General features: G+C 36.2%; 3 protein-coding genes across 7 annotated transcripts; 2 read left to right on the forward strand and 1 right to left on the reverse strand.

Annotated features, from left to right (window-relative positions):
* Positions 1-3,612: 3,612 nt before the first annotated feature.
* Positions 3,613-8,462, reverse strand: LOC147532447 (DNA binding protein). 2 transcript variants are annotated; one of them, XR_015227854.1, is made up of 6 exons: positions 8,173-8,426; positions 7,915-8,110; positions 7,729-7,815; positions 6,410-6,608; positions 6,142-6,266; positions 5,703-5,981 (listed from the first exon to the last, which is right to left on the reverse strand). XR_015227854.1 is itself a non-coding variant. In XM_086648908.1 (5 exons), the coding sequence occupies exons 1-4, from the start codon at positions 8,388-8,390 to the stop codon at positions 6,453-6,455; spliced, it is 657 nt and encodes a 218-aa protein (XP_086505034.1). In that variant the 5' UTR covers positions 8,391-8,462; the 3' UTR covers positions 3,613-6,266; positions 6,410-6,452. The 2 variants fall into 2 exon arrangements, 1 of the variants encoding a protein (XP_086505034.1); XM_086648908.1 differs by having other exon boundaries at positions 3,613-6,266; positions 8,173-8,462.
* On the forward strand, positions 3,854-6,435 carry LOC147532448 (Tetratricopeptide repeat (TPR)-like superfamily protein). The gene has a single exon (XM_086648907.1). The coding sequence runs from the start codon at positions 3,854-3,856 to the stop codon at positions 6,092-6,094; it is 2,241 nt and encodes a 746-aa protein (XP_086505033.1). The 3' UTR covers positions 6,095-6,435.
* A 3,931-nt stretch (positions 8,463-12,393) lies between the features above and the next one.
* On the forward strand, positions 12,394-16,955 carry LOC147532449 (neurofilament heavy protein). Of its 4 annotated transcripts, none has more exons than XM_086645871.1 (10): positions 12,394-12,947; positions 13,720-13,784; positions 13,862-14,919; positions 15,004-15,076; positions 15,183-15,299; positions 15,397-15,519; positions 15,633-15,728; positions 15,810-15,899; positions 16,164-16,261; positions 16,393-16,955. In XM_086645871.1, exons 1-10 carry the CDS (start codon positions 12,779-12,781, stop codon positions 16,649-16,651), a joined length of 2,148 nt encoding a protein of 715 aa, XP_086501997.1. In that variant the 5' UTR covers positions 12,394-12,778; the 3' UTR covers positions 16,652-16,955. The 4 variants fall into 4 exon arrangements, 2 of the variants coding, with proteins under 2 accessions (XP_086501997.1, XP_086501998.1); XM_086645872.1 differs by having other exon boundaries at positions 12,503-12,947; positions 16,396-16,955; XR_015227294.1 differs by having other exon boundaries at positions 12,549-12,947; positions 15,633-15,732.
* The last annotated feature ends 5,291 nt before the right edge of the window (positions 16,956-22,246 follow it).

Raw genomic sequence — 22,246 nt, forward strand, 5'->3', positions numbered from 1 at the left:
GAGCTGAACAAGACAACCACTACCAGAATGGCCTGGTTGAGTTTCCTTTCTCTCTTCATCTGCTTATCAGTTGCAGGTCTGCAGTTATGGCATTTGAAAAGCTTCTTCGAAAAAAAAAACTTATTTAGTTTTTTCACCTATCTTTTTCCTTTTCCTTTTTGTAACAGTCTTTAGACCTGTAACTTATTTTTCTTTTAGAATTTGATTATATACTATTTGAAAGATTATCACAGAAGTAGTCAAAGTAATAAAGTTCATTTTTTAATTTTCTTGCATGCAAGTAACACTTCTCGTCAATTTTGTTACATAAGTTACACCTATCTTTCACTGCCACTAATATTTAGGGTTTAGAGGAAATGCAGGCAGGAAAACCCTAACCCAATCCTCTGCTTTGCCATTCCCAAGCTTGGGAATTGGGATTTCTAAGAGTAGTAATAGTCCAAACCCTTTACCTTAATAATGCATTACTGAAATAAGCAGCCTTCAATTTGAAACCTCGTTTACTTCATCAATTATTCATAAATTATGAGCTGAACTATCTTCACAAAGATCTAAATGGGCATTCAAATTCTTGAAAATGTCGTTGATTCTTCAGAACTTCTAGAGAGAGAGAGAGAGATCTAAGTGGGGAATCAAGGTGGTTGAGTTCTAATAAATTAATCAGAGGAAATGTTTACTTGAAGCCTAATCTCTCTGACTCCATATGAATAACTTTGAGCAAGGGGGGAAATCAAGAATTGTGGTTGAGTTATAATAAATTAATGGCTTTGATGTGCAAACATTAATAAATGTGTTTTTCTTGTGGTAAAAAAGAATAGCTAGGGAACTCGTCTTTCTTGAAAGATGTTAAAAGAGTCCTATCCACCAACACAAAAGTAACACGGACACAAAAAAAAAAGGCAAGTTTTATAAGGCCTCCCCAATTTTGTTACAAGGCCTCCCCATGAACCATTTTACTAAATTATCACTGAGGGGAGGCCTTTTAACAAAAATGAGGGGCCCTATAAAATCTCCCCAAAAAAAATACTACATATTAGACTCAAATAACGTCACACGTTTATGTAAAAAAAGAACATCACTCGTGTATTTGAGTCCTATCCACTATTGTAAATTAGTTTTGATGAGTACAAATTTAACACTTATGTTGGCGCACTAATTCTTAAATCTACAGAATAGTTTTACTTGTACATAAATTATAATTATATTTATTGTTACTATTATAAGAACGAAGAAATGATAATTTGTTCAACTTAAAATTATCATGCAAATCCAAAAAATGAAGATGGCAGTTCAATTATAAAAAGCAAAGCACATATTTGACTAAATAAAAGGGATCAATGGTCTATATATACCTTTTTAAATCTATCAAGGATCACACGACGACACTAGTTGGTCTATAAATCAGATATTTCATCATCTTATTATCTATATTTATTATATTCAAATATTGGCGGGATTTGAGAGTTTTACGAGAAGCCTAGATTCTACTATCTTGACTCATAGACATTTTTGATGTAGTCAATTACTATTGACTATGTCCCATAGTTAGTCAAGGTCACAAGAAGGCCAACTTTACACAACAAATTTTAAACAAACTTTAACTTTTAGTCCCACGCCTTTGAGTTAGAGATAAAAGAAGCAAGGAGAGAAGTTATATATAACCCTCTCATTTGCTTTTGAAGACATGCTTTTAGTCCCACCTTGTTGAGATTAAAGTAAAAGAAGCAAGAGGAGTGGTTATATCTACCTCTTCATTTGCTTCACAAAACAAGGCTTGGTAAAAGCTAAAATTTTAAGTAGCTCAAGCTCTTTAGTCCCACACCTTTGGAACATATAAATTTCTGTTGGTGATATGTGGATTAGAAGGGTGCTCGGGTAGCAACCTTCGGGTAGCGGGCGGATCTTCACGGACGGGCTTCGGGCGGATCTTCACGGACTGGTTTCGGGCGGGTATTTCGGGCCGGGACTCGGATATGAGGACATGTCCGAATCTCGGCCCATATAGCCCGAGTCATCGGGCCGGGTATGCCCAGCTCGTGCAGCAGTCGGGTTTCGGGCGGATCGGGGCGGGTATCGAGTTCCCGAACCGTTTTCCCACCCCTAGGTACACCATGTGAGTATTGGGTACTCTACCATATGTGTATTGGGTACTCTACCATGTGATACTTCTTTGGCACCATTTTCGATTGCAGTATGTTTTAGACTATTTTCCCAGACAATATATACTTTTTAGTGAGCAGTTATGATAAATACAACTACTCTTGGACATTTTATCGCCACAAACCTTACAGCCTACCAAGTTAATTAAAAAAATGTGCAGTTTTTTTTTTTTTTTTGATGATAAAAAATGTGCAGTTAACTACATAACGAATTGTGTTTACAGATTTTTACAAAGACTTGGGTTATTTAAGAATATGAATTCCGTTATGCTAATTCGAGTAATGGAGAAACATGTAGGTTTTTCGGGGTACAAATTTGTGGGTGGAAACATAAAAACTCAGACTTTTTTGTTTCCTTCCAACACCCACCCACATTTAATATTTTTTAGTTTTTTCTTCCTCATCTTCCCACCACCACCATGAACTTCCACCACCATCACTATGCAGTGGCCACCACCACTCGTCTTCCTCTATCCTCTTCCTTTTTCTCTCTTTCTTCTTCCCTCTTTCTTTTCTCTCCTCTCTCTTACCTTTCTATTTGTCTCACGCTCAGGGCCTTCGTCAGAACCTTCGTCTAGAAAATCGAGAAACCCAAGCCGAAAGTGGTCTAGAGTTTTTAATGCGTTGGGTTTGTATGTTAAGACTCTTACAAATAGGTCCATAAAATTAATCATATATGTCCTGGACTTGCTTATAATAGTGTTTCTATTTTCTCAAGGGCGCTTTTATAGGCACCGGGCCAAATGGCTGTAAGCGGGCGGCCATGTCATGGACTCGGGTCAATGACCATTGACCTAAGGTCTCTATAAGCATCCAGTCAACTAATTTGGGTGAAGTTCACCTCTTTTTTCTTCTTCAAGCTTCTTCTTCCAAAATAATTTTTTTTTCTTCCAAAACAAAACCCTAGGTAGGAGTGCACTACTACCAACTTTCTACGACAACGGCAACAACATCGACACCTACCGACTCCACTCAAATAAACAGAATCATCACTCCGAGTGTAGGTATTTATCATTCAACTGTGTTATATCATATTTTTAAAAGAAGTAAAGGTCCACTACCATCGATATTCTCCGACACCAATTTATTATTTGATATTTGTAATGATGTATACAAATATTTTCTAACCCATTATTTGATATTTGAATACGTAATATATAGTTTGATGCACAAAAACTATGAATCTGGGATACGTACTCAGACTAGGACCTAACACAACCTAACAGATCAACTGATCTGTTTCCACCTCTTAGTCCCAGATCAACTGATCAGTTTGGTCCTCTTAGGTCCCCGATCAACTAATCCGTTGGGCCCTCTTAAGTCCCGGATCAACTTATCCGTTTGGACCTATTAGGTCTAGGGCTAGTCCAGTCCATCTAGTAGATTTTAGGGCAGATTACAATTTTCATCTTTCATCACTATCTAATTTTACTCGAAATCAAATAATAAAACATGCTCAACAATATGTTATTCACTTTTTAGATCATTCAAACACCAATGAAATGAAAGAAAATCATATCATTATGGCTTTTTAAACCTAATTTCACACAAGCAAATTTAGGTTGTATTCATGTCTTTTTCTAGCCATAAATACAACCATGAACTCTATGAGAGAATTGAGAGGGAATATGAGTTAAAGAGGAAGAAACGCAATGAACTGTTCAGTTAGAGAGAGAAAAAAAACTTAGACGCTAATGAAGCTTACCTTCCCACCAAAAAACCTAACCTCCATAAATCTAAAACCAACTGAAAATCCAACCCAACTTCTCATAAAACTCAACTCTTCTATCTCAAATCTCTCTCGTTCACACCATTACTCTGAAGCTCTCCAAATCTTCAACCAAATCCATTCATCTTTCTCTCTCAAACCTGATCACTACTCCTTTACCAGCACTCTCACAGCTTCAGCTAATCTTTTAAACCTTTCATTTGGTAACCAACTTCACTCTCTTATCATTCATTCTGGTTTTAAATCTTACCCTCATGTCTGCAATTCCCTTCTCTCTCTCTACACTAAATCTAATGACATTAATTCTGTAAACAGAGTTTTTTATGAGATACCCATTCCTGATATTTACTCATGGACTACTCTTTTATCTGCTCATGTAAAATTGATCAAAATCGAATATGCTCTCGAGTTGTTCGAGAAAATTCCTCAAACAAGTGTTGCAGTTTGGAATGCTGTCATTACAGGTTCTATAGAGAATGGGTACTTGGATATTGCTTTCGAGATGTTTACTCGAATGCATCGGTTGGGTTTGAGACATGATCATTATAGTTTCGCTAGTGTTCTTAGTTTGTGTAGTTCGTCCCCGTTATTGGATTTCGGGAGGCATGTTCATTCTCTTGTTCTTAAAACTGGGTATTTTGTTCGAGTTTCTGTGATGAACTCTCTGATTTCAATGTACTTCAACTCTGGAACGGTTAGTGATGCATTTGAAGTGTTTGAAGAAGCCAAAAGTAATGAAGTTAATCAGATTAGTTTTAATGCCATGATAGCTGGATTAGTGGGAAGAGGAAGAGAGTTGGAAGCTTTGTTGATGTTCATGGACATGAAAGAAGCTTATTTTAAGCCAACTGAGCTTACTTTTGTGAGTATTTTGAGTTCATGCTCGTCGAAGGAAATGCTAGGAATTGGTGAACAAATATATGCTGAAATCATAAAGATGGGTTTTGAAGGTATTACCTCTGTGAGCAATGCTGCCATTACTATGTATTCTAATTGTGGGGATTTGGCTGCTTCTAGTGTGGTTTTCGAAAGATTAAGAAATAAGGACCTCGTCTCGTGGAACTCCATGACTGCTGGTTATGTTCGGGGAGGGGATTATGAGTCAGCAGTCACGGTGTTCCGACAAATGCAGACCCAAGGGATTAAACCAGATGATTACACAGTTGGTAGTATATTAGGATGCTCGGAATTAGGGTTTACTAAGATGATTCAGGCTCTTGTAACGAAAAATGGACTCCTCATAAATACCCAAGTCTGCAATGCTATGATTTCTGCATATTCGAAGCATGGGCAGATTGAAAGTGCAAATTATATCTTTGTAGAGATGCCTTACAGAAATTTGATATCCTGGAATTCGATTATATCTGCATGCCTGTTTAATAGGTTGCCATTGCTAGGCTTAGAGATTTTCTGTAAGTTGCAGTCCAAAATGAAGCCATGTCTGTACACTCTTAGTATCATTTTAAACATTTGTTCGAGCATATCAGCTTTGAGGTATGGGAATCAGGTACACGGTTATATTATCAGATCGGAGTTCCATTCAGAAATTTCTCTGGGTAATGCTCTCATTACTATGTATGCAAAATGTGGAGTTTTAGCTTGGGCATCTAGGGTTTTCCATTTGATGCCTGAAAAAGATGTAGTATCATGGAACTCTATGACTTCAGCTTATGGACAGCATGGGGAAGGTGAAGAAGCTGTCTTTTGCTATAATAGAATGAAGGAATTAGGTTCTATTAAACCAGATGAAGCCACTTTCACTGCAGTTCTCTCAGCTTGTAGTCATGCCGGTTTGGTAGATGAGGGCCGTCGGATTTTCTTTTCAATGGTAGAGGAGTACAGAATAGAACCTGGAATTGATCATTATTCGTGCATTATCGATCTTTTGGCTCGAGCGGGACACTTAGATGAGGCAGAGAAGTTAATAAATGATATGCCATTTGAAGCAGATTCTTCTATCTGGTGGCCATTATTAAGTGCTTGTGCTGCTCATGGTAATGTGAGACTAGGAAAAATTGCAGCTGACTTTATTCTAGAGAGAGAACCTGATAATTCAGCTGTTTATGTTCTTCTTTCAAATGTTTATGCTTCTGCTGGAAAATGGGAAGAAGCAGCTAATGTTAGAGAAGTAATGGAGAAGAATAGAGTGATAAAGCAACCTGGATATAGTTGGATTGAATCACACCAAGTGGGAAATGTAAAATAAACCATTTTTTTCTTTCAAATTGTAAACTAGATCAGTTCTGTCATTACATATGCTTCGACTAAACAACAAAAGGGGTCAGTTTTCAGCCAAGATGTCCTCCAAATCTTCATGCAGGAAATTAGATACAAAATTCCATCCCTGGATTGAACTTGAAACCGGGGAGGAGCTATTCCTGGAACAGAACAAGAAGAAAAGGAGGCATTTAAACTCGTGTCATGAGAGAGAGAGAGAGAGCATTTAGGTATGTGACCAAAGGCAACCAAGTTGTAACTTGTAAAATCCAAAATAGAAAGCTACTACAGAATCCTTGCTGACCTGAATAAATTATAAGTTAAGAGGCACTGGCTTGGTAGGTTCCTCAAGATTTTCGCTTTCTTTTGCCCGAGTTACTTTTTGAGTTAACCTTTAACTCCGTATCTCCGGGTGATGCTAACTCCTTCGCACCTATGGCAGAGCTCCACAAAGCTCTCTCAACATCTGATGGCGTGAAGGATTCGCCTTCTACACTCAGTTCCTGAAAATTGTAAGACCGGAGAAATGAAGGAGATATCAGGAATTCACATAATTAGGACTATTACTATAATCTAGAGCTATATCGTATTAACCACATCTTGAACTAAAGCAAATTTCCGTAGCGGAAATGACATTAAAAGGCATCAATGAACAATGACCAAGCAAGTTTATGTGAACCCGACGAATCAAATCCAAGTAGCATCTTAGAACACTACAACGATGCAAAGGAAAATAACCTCAGTAAAAAATAGTAACTACCCCTAGATTTTAAATTACCAAGCTAGTAAGCTCCTATCCTAACCAGCAAGAGAGAGAAGAGCATCAAAAACCAAATATGCTACAACGCGATTTGCTCAATGAGATGTTAGTCCCATATTAGAGAGTTCAAATATTTTAGCGAAAAAATGACGATAAAAAATAGTTGAGATCATCTAGATTTGTTTACTACACTCCCCTATTGTGCAAGAGAGTTATTGTCTATTAATTTTCGCTCGTGGCTTAAGCAGGGTGAGAAGGGATTCATCAGAGGAGTAATAAAGTGTAAAGTAAGTTTTGTATATGTTATGTTGGATCACCTGGCATCTGCGGAATTATTGCAGACGTTCACATCCTACTTATGCCTTGGTTGTTTTTATTTAAGTTCTACTACGTTGACAAACTTCTAATTAGCACAAAGGAACTTGGCAACATCGGGTGGAATATATCAAGCTATTTCATAAAACTTACGAATTATCACTCCCTATTTCCTTCAAATTCACATGAGCTAACAAGATAATAGTTTGCGTGACTTCACTAGCGACCAAGGCATAAATGTGTGAAGTTTCACAAAAGTTCCGCCCAGACAAAGTGGAGTCCTTACGTTTTCTTAATCCATTTTACACTAGAATCGTAAAGTAAGTCCCAATCTTGTTACTATTCATTTCTCATAACTAGAATTACTCCTACTTCCTCATCCTATCTTTTTTGCTAGGGAGTAATTAATTTTCTTATCTCATGATTTTCATCACAATATATACGAAATTTCCCTAATCGAAAAACTAAATGCGAACAATTACAACCCTTGACTTAAGTTGTTCTTTAATCTGGTTTTAAATATCAAAATCAACAAGAACAAAACAAACCTTTGATTTGGTGACTAGTTTTTCAGTGAATTTGATATATTGTTTCAATGTATAATCTTTTGAATTACCAAGTGCTGCCACCATTGCCTATAAATCAAAAACACAAACAACACCACCACCATAATCAAGAATTGTCTCAGAAAACATCAAAAATCTCAACAAAACCCTAACTTTGCAAAACTTGACCTCATCAGACATAAAAGGGGCAACATCAGGAGCATAAGCAGCAAGAATAGCAGAAGCTGTAGCAGGTCCAACCCCTTTCAAAACTGTGAGTTCTGAAATAGCTTTTGAAACATCAGGAAGAGATTTGAAAGCTTTCTCTGAAGCAGATTTCACCACTTTCTCGTCTAGAGAAGAAACAAAATCCAATAGACGAGGCCTACAAAATGAACATTAAATGAGAAAGTTTGAGAGAGAGAGGGGGGGATTAGAAGTGAGTACCTCCATTTGCCTCTGGTGAGCTTCCATTGCATAAGTTTGGTGAGTTCTGGTTTGGTGATGAAAGAGTTAGGGTTTCGTTGGAGTAAGAGAGGAGGAAGTTGATTACGGTAGAAATCGTCAAGTTCAAGTAATTGGGGTTTGTTAATGGATTCCAAAGTAGATTGGTAAGAGGAGAGAGATTCTCTCCATTTACTAAGTTCTGAGCACCCAAAATCCATTATTTTGTTAATGGAGTTTCAGTTTATTCGTTACTTTGAAGTTGAACTGAACTTTGTATATCCAATATACATAAACTGAAACCGGCTATCTCCATTCTGGTTCCTATTATTTGAATTTCAGACTGTCCTTTTCAGCCAATAGGACTTAGAGCATCTCCACTATTATGTGTCAAGTGTGAAAAAATGAATTTGAAGAGAACCTCTAAAAAATTGTGACTCGCTAAGATTTAGAGTTTGGATCTTGCATTGTAGATGCTCTTAGAGCAAATCCAACCTAGGCCTGGCTGAGGCCAAAATTTAAAATTTTTATCTTAATATAATTAATTTAATTGAAATTTTAAAATTTTAATTAGTTTTTTTTAACTCTAACAAAAAATCACAAATTAATAATTAAAATACTTCCTATCGACGTGTCGTTCTCTGAATAATTTTTCAACCTTGGAAAAAAAATGTTATTTCGAATAATTCAAACATGTGTTTCGTACATACACAAAATCACACACGTTTTTCGCACACCGACAAAAAGTCCACACACGCGTTTCCCACGTGCATACATTTTAAGCCGAAAGGGAGGCTGGGTTGGAGCTGAGTTTTTTAGGCTGAGCTGAGGCTGAAAATTTTGAGTAAAAAAGTTGTTTTTTCGGCCTAAGACAGGCAGGGGTTGGAGTTACTCTTATGACCTGTTTGCCTTTCTGGCTCTTTCGTAACTTTGCTTGTCTCATTTCGAGGTCGGGTTAATTCCGATTTGGCCCCTAATTTTTTATTAACTCCCCCCCCCCCCCCCCCCCCCCCCCATAAAGTGTCTGATAGTTCGATTTAGATCTCAGGGGAAAAAATATTAACTTCTTCTCGGAATACCTCCTTACGGGCCAAAATGAAATAAATTTCTAAAAAACTTAATAACATTAAATGGAAGTGAGATGGGATAAACGGAGGAAAGAAGAGGAGATGATGTGACTTCAATAATTTTAATTTGTTTTTTGGTCTTAGAAGGCAAATCGAATTGTCGGACACTTATGAGGACCAAAACGGCGAGTTAGTTACAAACTAGGGCTCAAAACAGAATTAACTCAAAAGTCAATTATGCTAAATGACCCAAGTAAATGAGTCCGCCACAGGGCGAAAAACGATGTTGACGGTTCCCATTAGACGAGTCATTTCTCTCTCAACATAACCCGTCTAATGGGAGTCGGTCGTCAACTTTCGACCTCGACCCATTTTTTCAGGCCGTTTGGGATTTTTCTCAAAATATTTATAGAATTATAATAAGTTTAAGGTAAAAGATTGAAAATAAAATATTAAATAGGTTAAAACTCTGAACCATATTTAAGAAGTATTCGTAATATCTTTTCTTAACCACATGGAATTTCTTTTCTTTCGTAAATTCGTCGTCTAAAACCCTGAAAACTAATTTTATGAATTTGATTCTTTCGGAAGTTTTACAAACTACAGAAATGATAGATATGTTGGAATTTTATATAATAATATATTTTATCCATCATGAAACCTAAAGTCCTGGAAAAGAGAACATTATTATTATTATAGTTATCAAGAGTTGATATGAGGTACAAAAATGAAAAATATAACGGATTTGTAACAGAATTAGTTGGTTTGAGGAGTAAAGTGCAATCACACAGGTAGGATAAGGGGTAAATAACAAATTTATAACATTAAAAAACATGAACTAAAAATAACAGAAAAGGTAAGTTTTAAGGGTGCCCTTCATAAGTGTCAAAAACGTCTGCCTTGAGAGAGGCGTCTCTTACTCTTATGATGGGTGCCCTTAAAACTCCCCTAATAGATTAGGGTCTCTGAAGAAAGAAGTTTATTATTCTTCTTCTTCCTCTCTCTGATGCCGCTTTCTTTCTCTGGGATTTCGTCTGCAATCTTCTAAAACTAGTTGTAGTTTCATGGAGTTTTCACGGAGAATATAACAAACAATGAAATGGAAATGAAATCAAAAAGAAATCCACCAAAAGATGGAGAAAAAAGGATGAAGGTTTGTTTTCGTGGTCAAATTTCGAATATTTCGAATTTCGATCGAAAATCTACAAGAAACTTCTATAAGTGGCTTTCCGTTTCCCTAATTTAAAAAACCGACATATTTCGACGATTTTGACCAAAATATGTCGATTTTTCGTTCCTTGGTTCTAACCCTTAGAACATCTCCAATGAGACACTCAAACTCCAAAACTTAGAGCGCCACTTGGGATTCTTACTGTTTTTGTTAAGAAAACATTCTCCAATGGAACACTCTTTTGAACACTTCATGATGATGTGGGAGCATTTATTATAGAGACTCTCAATAGAGACACTATAAAATTAGAGTGTTTTCTTGAATTCCTTTAAGTGTCAACTCATCAAATTTTGAAATTTAAACCAATAGGAAACATTATTTTTTCTTATTAAATTTAAGAATGACATATTTATTAAATAGAGTTATTGTAGAGATCTCTATTGGAGACAATGAAGTTTTTTTATTCAATTAGGAAAGAGAATCTTAATTGACACTAGACATTTCTTGCGTGTCCCATTGGATAAGCTCTTACTCCAACGGGTGGAAATCGATTTGGTCGGATGGTATCTGACTCTAACCTCGTTGGATCGATCGGCTCGGACATCTTAGGTTGGTAACGACCAGTTTAGGCGGGCAATCTCGAGTTGTCACATTCAAGGAGTATTTGATCCATTGTCCGCCCGGGCCTGCTAATTTCGTCGGGCTTGTCAAGGTATCAGACGGTTTTGGTCCACGCTTTCTGAAAGCAGCTGCGGGCTTCTCCACCCATTACAATTTACAATTTAAAAATGAAGAAGAAACATAATACCTTTGAAAGTTTACAATTTACAAAATTTACAATTTTAAAAGTTACAGTTTAAAAAAGCATACAGTTCACAAACTTCACTGTCTCAATGAAACAATCTTTGAAAGTCGCGCGAATCGAACGAGATATATATATATATCTGTGAAGCAATCCTCAACAGATGATCAACTCGACGCAGTAAGTATGAAGACCACCAAATTTCGAGAAAAAAAATTAAACATGAGGTAATATCACTTATTTGAGCGAGGAGATGATCAGATTCAATTGGAGGTTCAAAGCAAACCTTTGATACAAACTCAGTTTATGAGACTTGAGAGGGTAAAAAGATTGAGCGTGAGAGCATCTCCAATGCCACACTAGCTCAAACTCTAAGAGCATCTCCAATGCAACACTCAATCTTAGAAACTCTGAGTGCCACCTAGGATTTTTAGAGTTTTTTCTTTAAACTCCTCTCCAATGCAACACTATATTTGGATCTCTAAGATGACATGTCGAGGGTGGAATAGAGATGTCTCAAGAGGACACTCTATTTCTAGAGTGTCCTCTTGAGATATATCTAATTGTCCAACTCATCATATTTGATTTTCAATCAATAGAAATCGAGTCTTCTATATTTTCTAAAATAACTAATTATTTATTGACAAAATTAACTATGCCACATAAGTAAATAAGATAAGTTTAGAGTTTTGAATTGGAGACAAAAAAAATTGACGAACTCTATTAAAGCCATCTAGGAGTGAGAATTTCAATTGGAACTTGACACATAGGATGAATAGAGATATTTATGAGTTTTGCATTGGAGATGCTCTAAATCTTAAAGTGTCACATAGGATTTTTTAGAGTTTTTCTTTAAAATCCATCTCCAGTGCGAAACTCAACATGAATCTCTAAAGTGATGTGTCAAAATTTATTTTAGAGATCCTTAAGAGGATACTCTAAATTTAGAGTGTCCTCTTGAGGATCTCTAAGTGCCACATAAGTAAATCAATTAGTTTTAAATCCAAAAATAGGTTTTTAAAGTTTCTCTTATTAGTTGGTTATGAGGACGAGTGTTGTTGGACGGAGGTATACCGTTTCGTTACCAGACACAAGAATTTGGCCGAGTCCGAGGCGCCTTTCCCATCGGCCAGTCGGGTTCTGACCGTTACATCCATCGGGAACCCATGGGCTTTATTTCTCTCGGACAAACGATTCGGGTTGTGGTCTTCCGGTTTCTTTCCCACCACTAGGGCTAGGCTAGGGTCGAGCGTTTCACGTTTTCTTACAATTTTTTCTTAAGTTACCAAACGTACCCCTAAAATTTCATTATAATCTTTCAAAATGTCCGAAAACAGACACTCCCAACGGCTACTTGGAGAAATCTTCAATATTTAAACCTCCTCGGTTACTCAACCAGTGCGATTCAAAAGGAAAGAAACAATTTTTACTCTCACACTGTTTTTCAAACGCTCCTTCAGGTTCTTCCTTTTTTGGGTTTGAAACCCTAGAAGAATAGCGCAAAAATAACTTCACTTTATCTCTTTAGTTCCTAAATTCCTTCTCTAGTTGTCTTTCAGATCCCAATTAATGGAGAAATTTGATGAATTAGTACCCAATTTCGATGTTACCGTGTTAAGTAACGATTCAGATGATGATGAGATCTATGAAAAGATTGAAGCTCCAAAATTTGTTGATTTAACCGCTCCTGATAAATCTCTTCAGGTTGATGATCGTTCCTGGTTTTGCTTGCGTGTTGGTGAGTTATCTCCTTCATTTTCAGTTTGTTTGTTGTTATTTTGTGCTTTTCCATTATTCACTAATCATATATCAATTACTTGCTAGTTTTAATGAAATCTACTTAAATCAATCTATCTGTTTGGTAATGAAATTAGGGTTTGTCCTTTTTTAGCCAAAAGGGTATCTTTTTTGTTGTGGGGAAGAAGGATTAGCTAAGGAAATGACTTATTAATGGAGAGAGAGAGAGAGAGAGAGAGAGAGAGTAAGAAATTTCCTCAACAGAGCAATAATTGAAGTGATTAGGATTTAGGAAGATGGCCTACTCAAAAAGGAATAGCAAGGTTGCCATCCTTAGCTCCTTCTCTGTTCAAGAATTGCTATTAGAATTAGTCTGTAACATTATGGTTTCTTTAAACCCTAATTTTGGAATTGGAGCAAGAAGTTAAGGTCATTTTCGGTTTCCTGTTACTTTAACAAATGGCTCGATATACACCCTTGAACCTCTGAGCCTATGTTGAACAGATCAAATGGCAAGAATTTAGATTGTAAGCTATTTCTAAGATCATTAAGTAAATATTTAGGGATTTTTTTCTTTCCGCATTGCTTGAGAAGACGGTGAGCTTGGTTTGGATATCAAACTAAAAGTCAATGCATCTCTCTCGCATTACAATCTTTTGCCTACTAATAATTTCTTGTGTATTTCCTTTTTGTTCTAGTTTGTAGCTTTAGTGCTACCTAAATTTTGTGCACCTTGAAAGTTTATCTGTATTTATAACTTAAATGTGGTTCAGGCTGTGATTTGAAACATGAGGAGGAGATGGACCCAGAGACAATCTACAAACAATTTGTTCTTCGGGTTAGTTAGTTACTCCTTGCCCTTTTGTATCGTTGATCATACCTTTCTTGAATCATGACCAATGAATTATAACGCAGGTAATGGCGGCAAGGAGTCCGAATTTTCGATTTCGTAAAACTCTAAGTAGACAAGCTTCTGCAAATATGAAATGCCCACTTTCGGCTCCTGCAAAATCTTCTAAGCGTAGAATGTCGAGATTAACAGTAGTCACATCCCTTTCTCAAAAGCTAGCAGATGCCAAAGTGAAAGTTCATCCTCTTTGTAAACTCAACTCAACTCCAAAAGAGAAGGCAAAGAAATCTTCTGTTGCCGCCAAAGCTTTGACAACTCCTAGGAATAAAAAGTGTCTCCCAAGTCAAGACCCGTTTCGAAGTGTTCAAAACCCAAAAGCTAAACCTGCAATTCCAAGAAATAGACTAGTAGCAAAATCACTCTTCGGTTCCCCGAAGAAAGCTGTGGAGTCCCAGACTCCAGGCACTGATATTTGTTCTGGAATGAAGAAGCTTGAGATTAACGATCAATCAAATCAGCCATGTGAACTAGCAGGGTGTACTCCTCGTGGTCCAGATAAACGTGTCACTGCTTCTGCGGAACCTTTAGAGTCAAAGTTGCGTAATCAAACGAGCAAGAATCGAACCAAACTTTCTCGAGATCATAAGGGTAAACCAAAATCTTTAAGACGTTCGAAGAGCAAAAGTAAAGGGAATTTGCAAAAATCCATCACAGTGTCACCTCAACATGGTCCAATTGATGATTTTAGTGATATGGAAATCGATGAGAAATCAAGGAAAGGGTCTATTAATGTTTGTTCTGTATTGGGAAATACCAAGACTATTGAGGAGGAGCATATGATTGCAGTAGAAGAGGATAATACTATAGATATTATGGAACCAGTTCCAAGTACAGAAAAAGATTCTGAAGAAAAGGATTGTCACAAATCCGAAACTTCGGAGTTAGAAATAGCAAGGAGTAATGAAGAAATCCAACCGAAGGATATGATGAAGTCTAACTTAGGGGAGTTGATATTAGAAGAAAAAGTATATCCAATGTCACATCCTTCAAGCAGAAAAGGATGTAGGAAAGAACCCACGGAAATTGATGACAAAGAAAATGCTTCCACTTCTGCGAACAACCGGTATAATACCTTTTCATCTACTGGTTAAGATATATATGATTGTCCTCTCCTAACTTCTTATAGTGCATTTGCAACTGATAACAGAGAATTAAATCTGAATGATGAGAATGTGCGAAAGAATATCAGCGAAAATGATTTTCCTGAAAAACATCAAAAGGTCAGTTGGTCCATTTGAACAGTTTTACTTGTATTGTTATTATGTACTTGTAAGAAAGCGTCTAATCTTAGATACTGACAGTTGAGTACTTCGAATTGTCGAGCAGGGTCCAACTGGTAAAACTGTGAAGGGATCTTGCGCTGTCACAGCTACTGGTACCTTAGGAGGGAAATATAAGAAAACAAAACCGACAAATCCTAAGCCTTTCCGACTAAGAACTGATGTAAGAAAATGGCTCTTAAATGATTATATTTGATTTCAAAAGTTGCAAATGCTTTTTAGATGCTTTTTTTGAATAACAAAGAGATTGATTATTTCAGGAAAGAGGAATTCTAAGGGAAGCAAAACTTGAGAAAAAGCTTCTTGCTCCTCTAAGAGAAATCGCAACTGCTGCAAAGAATTCAGATGCAGATTCACAAAGAAAGCAGGGAAATGAGATGGAAGTAAGTAATTAACTTTGATTAAGTTCTTATTTGAAATAAGAAATTAACATGAATCGACATGAAACTTGGTGTAATACTAAATCTTCAGTATTGCCTTTTATCTTAAATTTTAGCTGAACGAGAAGTCTAGTGTAGAATGTAGACATGAAAATGATCATCGAGAAGGCAATCAAATGGAAACTAGTAAAAGAATTCAGAAGATTCAGACTGTGAGTAAGATAAAATTATTTCCCTTGTTCTTTCATGATATTCATATCTTTTATCTGTTCTCACCTGATTCTCTATTACAGCGTCAAGTCAAATCCAAATACCTTGAGACATCAAAGTACCCGTCCGCTCCAAAAAGGGTCACAACCACAACAATACTGAGGCAGAAGAAGGTATAACAATTATTTGTCCTCATAATAACTCTTATCTCAGAAATTACAAATGCTATTGATATCTCAAAGTTAGCTCAATCACCCGAACCAGCGGACTATTTTTTTTACGAATCTTGAGGGGGATCACCCACCCGAACACACGGGGGTGTCGATTGAGTGGTCGAGATAATTTTTAGGTATCAATGGAATTGTTGTTAAACAAGAAAAATGAAAACATAGTAAGTTTAGTTAAACCATTGGGAGCCTAATATTTCGACAAAACAGTTGGAAGACATCAAGGAGAAAGCATCTCAAGCATTGAGTAGTCGGAGGACAATCAATCAATCTCAGTTGCCGCAGCAACAACTTGGTAGGCCTCAAAGGTATCTCCATCTCATTTTCTTTCGTACTTAAAGTAGGCCTTGTCGGTGAATTATTACGCATACAATTTACTATCCAATTTACTATCCAATTTACTTATTTGATTCTTAGTATGTTTCTCTGTTTATTCTAGCAGGATGGTTGTAACTAGAAAAATAACACAATCTCTGATACCACAATGTAAACTAAGTGTGATAAAAGAAACATCGGCAGCAACTATTTCAAGACCGAAGGAAGCAAAGCTAGAGAAGGGTGGCACCATCGTCGCCAATGCACCAGGTAGGTCTACTTCACGAGGAAGAAGACCTGGAACGGTTCCAAAAGAGCCACATTTTCATGGCAATCCCACACCAACGAACTGCACAAAGACACCAACCAAGGTTATCTCTTGATTTTAACTTTTGTGGGATAACTTTGAATAGATTATTGTTCAATTCTTTCATTGAATCTTACCTTAACTTGTCATTTTTCCATCTTTCTCTTCTCTTTTACCACAAGAACTCTACGCTTTTCAATCTGTTTGATACTTGAGTGATCTCATTCGGTTTGTTTGAGTTGTTGTAATGGCAAAATGCTTACATATATGTGTGTGTTTATTAATTTGTATGAGTTTTGTACTTGTTGCCGTGGTACGTCAGATTGTTTTGTACTCGTTTTGAGCTTTCCTTAAATATCGAAATGGCGGATTGTCATTAACGGGTCACCCGTTACTGATCATTAGAGGACTAACTAATCTATTGGTTCAAATACGAGGACAAACAAACGAGTTGATGAATTGTTTGAGGCTATTTATAAAGAATTTAAATCTCCCCCCTCACATGAACTAATTAGATTGCCAACTATGTATGTTTGTGATCTTATGTGATACCCCCTTGAAGATTTTTTTTCTTGTCTAGATCAGATCTCGATCAGCACAATAATTCCATTATTAGAGTTCCATTGTTTGAGGCTATCTATAAAGAATTTAAAATAATTGATCGTAATCAGTGGAGAATCGTCACACAACTCAACAATTCAGTCACTAGTCAGACAAACTCAAATCTCAATCGTTCGTCTTGAATGACTTGTTCAACATGAATAATTTCCGACCTTGATCGGACTTTGTAAAGTCGTAAGTTATCTAACGAGCTAAATTAATGAGTTATTTAGAATCTCCAATTGGTGAAACACTAAGTAGACCTAGAACCTCTAGACACTTTAATATTGGGGGATAGTTTTAGGCATTTTCCCCCAAAAAATTCAAAGAAATACATATTGTTTAATTATGAAATATAATTATTTTTTGGAGATTTAAATTTAACCAGTGGTATTTAGTGAAGTCCCAAACTTGCTCCAATCGGGTTTAGCTGGTCTAGGTTTTTTTTGTTTTTTTATTTTATTTTATTGGAAGGTGGAAGATTCAAAGGGTATCTTTCTTTCCGAAATTTAGGGAAGAAAATATAAAAGTACAAATAATAGACGAAATCCAATAGCTCCTCCTAACCTAACTTTATAATTGTACAGGTAAAATAGTTTTTTTTTTTTTGAAACTCGAGTACGATCTACGTAAGTCGTTATATTTGGCACTTGATACATCGTAGTATAGGGAAAATAGTTAAAGTGGGAAATGGCAGGGAGCAAACGCAAAATTTGACGTTCTATAGGCGACTACAATTATTGTTGTAGACGCTCCTTTACAGTTAAAATTTGACGAAGCTTTTTGGTTAAATGAGGCGCGTAAAGCAATTGTTCTGGGTGCCAATAGAACTCACCCACCAGCTTGTGCCTTAAAGAAAACAGCTGGGTTTCTAGAAACAAACAGGGGATCTGAAAATAACCGCCAAGTTGATGCCAGGCTTCTAACTACAACGACATTCATGTCTTTTTTTTCTGTCTCTAAATCTCTCCCTTCCTATGTTTAGTTTGTTCTAAAACTAATTACTGGTTAATTAGTTTTGGCTTAATTTTTTGACCTGTAATTGTGTTTGTTTCTTCTCATTGTCTAGATCTGATTTATCTTACCGAGTTTGAGGTGTCTAATAAACTTAAATCAATTATATTCAAACGAGTCCGACATCACATGTAAAAAAAACGAGGATATAATTTGTCAGGCGAGCACTGACAGTTCTATAATCTTAATTGTTTGAGAAAAGTTCGGGTGGTGTAATCTTAGTTGTTAAAGATAAGCTTAAAAGATATAATCTTAATATTTGAAGATAAGTTTGAGAATCCCATATCTTCGAAATAATTTTAAGAGGTTTAATCTTAACAATTGAAGATTAGGGTATATTCTAAAAAAGATATCTTACTCCGTTATTATATAGGAGTAGATTAAAATTGATTTAGGTCTTGTAACAAATTTCTAATATGCATTTAAAGCAAATAAAACAAACACAATCTCGTTTAGCTGGTGGTTGTTTATTGACGTCAAATGTTATTCCTAAGTTTGATTCTAGTGGAGATAAAATCTATCATTTTTTTACTTTTGTCGACAAAAAAATAAAGTAACTGTAAGAATGAACTTTCTACCCCTCGAATAGTCTTAAAGATCTTTATATGACATTTATGATATAAAATGTCTTTCATGATAAATGTAATGGCTTTTAGTGTGTATATTAAAGAAAGAAAAAACAAAAAAGAAAAAGTTTCAGTTTGAGAGATAAGAAATTTCTTACATATTTTTCTCCTGTGACTCTGTGAGGACTCTATGAAACCATTAAAATGACACAATGTATCTCTGACCCAATTAATCAACTATAGAAAGTACTTTAACTAACATGTACAAACTTAAAAATAATTATTCACACTGTCTTTAGTGGAGCCATTTAATTATGATCCGGCAAGAGTGGCTGATTGTCTTCGGTTTGTCCCCAACTACTATAAGGAGCTTTACTATTATGTATTCGAGTCATTTGTGGTCTGTGGTACAGGATGTCATATCATTTCGTCCTACTAATATATTTAGCTGGAGCAAGCGAACAACGGTCTGTCAAACAGAACAGAGCGAACTCAACTAAACCGAACCATTCGATTTTCAAATATCGTTCTAGAAAAACCCCATACTCAAGTGCTAGTCAGGATCAACTAATATTTCATTGATTCATTCTTCTTTTATGATAGTTACATTTTTTATTTAGAATTTGTGAATTCTTTCTTCAATGATGATATAAATGAAATGTAAAATTTTTGAGTAGTCTACTTTCCTTCGAATGCTCCAATTGAAAGAATACTTTAGGATTCATAAGAAATTTACTTGTCTATGTATCATTCTGTTTAATCTTTTAGACCTCTACTTCACTTCGATAAGTTATGACATGATGTCTTTAAACTAAAGCCTATATGTGATGAACAGGCCCTTGTAACCGTGTCATATTTGCTTCAAATTTATTTTTAAACTTCAAGAAATGGAATGCTTAATTATATGAAATAAGTCTTCTTAACGAGGTACAAATAGCAATTTCTATTAATCTCGACCGTAGATCAAATCCCCTTTTTTTTTGGAGTGTTAAATACACCCATAATTCTGAGGTTCGTGTTCCTCTTATCAAGAGACATGTCAAAGTCAGAGCATCATTTGGACTGAATGGGATGACAAATTTTTGTTCCCAATATGTAAATAATATTTAGATCAATTCAGACGGCGCAGTATAATAGGACTTTTAATTCTATAAGAGGTTTATCTAAAAGGTTCACAATGTAACTGAGCAGGCGTTCCCAATACCACACATGAGTTATTGGACATGTCACCTGATGCATCCCATTTGATATCTCGTATCCAAGAGTCATCAAACTCGACCGCACACTGTTCACAAAATTTTGGGTCTTCTTTTTCATTTCTAACTACTCAAATAATTTTCACAAACACAAATTTCACCTTTTGTCGGCCCAAAATTTTTTTCACGAAACCATCAATTTTTTAAATAGTTTGGTAATAAAAAGTATACGGTTTCGTCACCTCTCCAACTATCTCAATTAGGCAGGATTTTATTGACCCAAACGCTTAGTCGTTCGGCATATTCGAAAGTGTTGAATGTTTATATTGGTCAAAATTTTGATTCATTGAGATCAAACTTCCTTCATATTAATTTGAAAGCTTTCTCAGATACAATGAAATGATTCAATTCTAGAAACAAAGATCGTAATTCACGAAGTAATTGCTGTGACTAAACTATCACCGCTCTATAAAAGGATAGAGTATTTCGTTTAACAAAATATATATGAATCTTATCGAGCACCGATTTAACATTCTTATTATTGTTTTATTTATCTTTCCGCTTTTATTCCATTTATATTTGCACAATTTTTAAAGTCATCTCTGGTTTCTGTTATAACAAACACAACCTTTTTTAAGTCAAAAATTAGAATATTATTCTATGCCAGGTTTTGAGGTCAAACCCGGCCCACAATTTTTGCTCGCTTTTCGACTGGATTCAATTCTCCACAATAGTTTATACCTCTTATGTTTGAAATTTGATAAAGAAATATCCGCCTTACATGACTCTTCCATTGTTTAAACTAATACATGAAGGCACGACGGCGTGATGCCGGCTTCTCTAGGACTACCGGCTTCTATGCCATTGTTTACTACTACCCAATTTGTCAAGAAGGTCAGTTTGGCGCCGAATGGATTCCCTCTCGAGTCTCGAGTTTGGTATTTCACAAAGGATGCCGTTTTTTGCTTAAGCATCAAAAATTCTTAACCCAGTTTTTTTGCTTAAGCATCAGCTTCCTGCAAAAATCGCCGGTCGGCGACCTTCAAACCTTATAAAAAAAAAATTGTTTTGCTTTCTCCTCTCTCTCTCTCTCTAAAATTCTTCTTTCCCCTCTCTCTAGATCTAGAGAGAGAAAGTATGTTCAAGGTCTGAACAGACCTTGAACGGATCTGTTCAAGGTCTGATCTATTCAAGGTCTGATCTGTTTAAGGTCTAATCTGTTTAAGGTCTAATCTGTTCAAGGTCTGGGCGAGACTGTTCAAGGTCCGGCCGGGACCTTGAACAGACTTCCTCTCACTCTCTCTAGATCTAGAGAGAGGGGAAAGAAAAAAAATTTAGAGAAAGAGAGAGAGCAATTTTTTTTTTAGGTTTGAAAGTCACCGGCCGAAAATTTTCCGGTCGGCGATTTTGCCGGAGAAGACAATGAGATGGCGAGCAGGTGAGGTGGCAGAGAGAGGTGATGAGATGGAGGAGAGAAGGTGATGACTGGTTAAAGGTGTTATAATGGTCACTGAAAAAGGAGGCCATATAGGTATTTTTGCTAAAGTATGGGCTAGGCAGGAAGCTGGTCACAAAGTTGAGGGTCATTTGGAAATAACCCTAAAACTTATTATCAATATCAATATTGGATGGTTGCAGTTTTGGGACATAATTTCCGGAGAATAAGTTCTATAGAGGATCCATGTGTTTTTCATACATTTTTGGAGGCATATATTTTAAGTCCAAAAATTAACTTGATCAAATATTGCCCCCTAATCTTCTATGTTCTCTATCACTTTCACCACCACTCCATTTCAACCACCATTGCCACCTCTTCTCTCTCACTCACTGTTACTCTCTCTCGACCTTTCCCTCTCTCTATCTCTCACACACACACACACACACACACACACACACACACACACACACACACACACACACATTATTTCTCCCTCTCCCCCCACTCTCTTGTTCTTGCTCCCTTCCTTTCTCTTTTTCCTGCTTCATCTACCTTTATCTGTCACTGTTTCTCTAATTTAGAAAGAATATTACCTGGGAATTTGAAGATTTTCAAGAGTCCCAGGAAGCTTAAGGAAGCTATAATCAGAAGCTGACATGGTTAAATAAACAACAAAAACCCCAAACTGAATCCTAAAATAACAGCTAAAGCAACCATAAAACTCAAAGGAAACTTCAATATAGTACTTCCGGTATGAATTTATGCGCCTTTCTCCATTTTCTTGGTCTAAAAAGGAACTACATCAGGATAGCAAAAGAACTGTTAAGTTTGTGGTCATCCAATTCAAAATCAATTGG

This window comes from Eschscholzia californica, unplaced genomic scaffold (genome assembly GCF_041429995.1).
Source record: "Eschscholzia californica isolate CP2 unplaced genomic scaffold, dmEscCali1.0.p SCAF_6, whole genome shotgun sequence".
Classification (NCBI taxonomy): Eukaryota; Viridiplantae; Streptophyta; class Magnoliopsida; order Ranunculales; family Papaveraceae; genus Eschscholzia; species Eschscholzia californica.

Bases quoted from the DNA above. Each gene is read 5' to 3' on its own strand.
- LOC147532448 (XM_086648907.1), top strand. From the start codon at position 3,854: ATGAAGCTTACCTTCCCACCAAAAAACCTAACCTCCATAAATCTAAAA.
- LOC147532447 (XM_086648908.1), bottom strand. From the start codon at position 8,390: ATGGATTTTGGGTGCTCAGAACTTAGTAAATGGAGAGAATCTCTCTCC. The intron at 7,816-7,914 runs GTCAAGTTTTGC...TTTGATTTATAG, and splicing joins CCCCTTTTATGTCTGATGAG to GCAATGGTGGCAGCACTTGG. The intron at 6,609-7,728 runs GTTTGTTTTGTT...TACAATTTTCAG, and splicing joins AACTAGTCACCAAATCAAAG to GAACTGAGTGTAGAAGGCGA.
- LOC147532449 (XM_086645871.1), top strand. From the start codon at position 12,779: ATGGAGAAATTTGATGAATTAGTACCCAATTTCGATGTTACCGTGTTA. The intron at 15,729-15,809 runs GTGAGTAAGATA...TCTCTATTACAG, and splicing joins GAATTCAGAAGATTCAGACT to CGTCAAGTCAAATCCAAATA. The intron at 15,900-16,163 runs GTATAACAATTA...TCGACAAAACAG, and splicing joins CAATACTGAGGCAGAAGAAG to TTGGAAGACATCAAGGAGAA.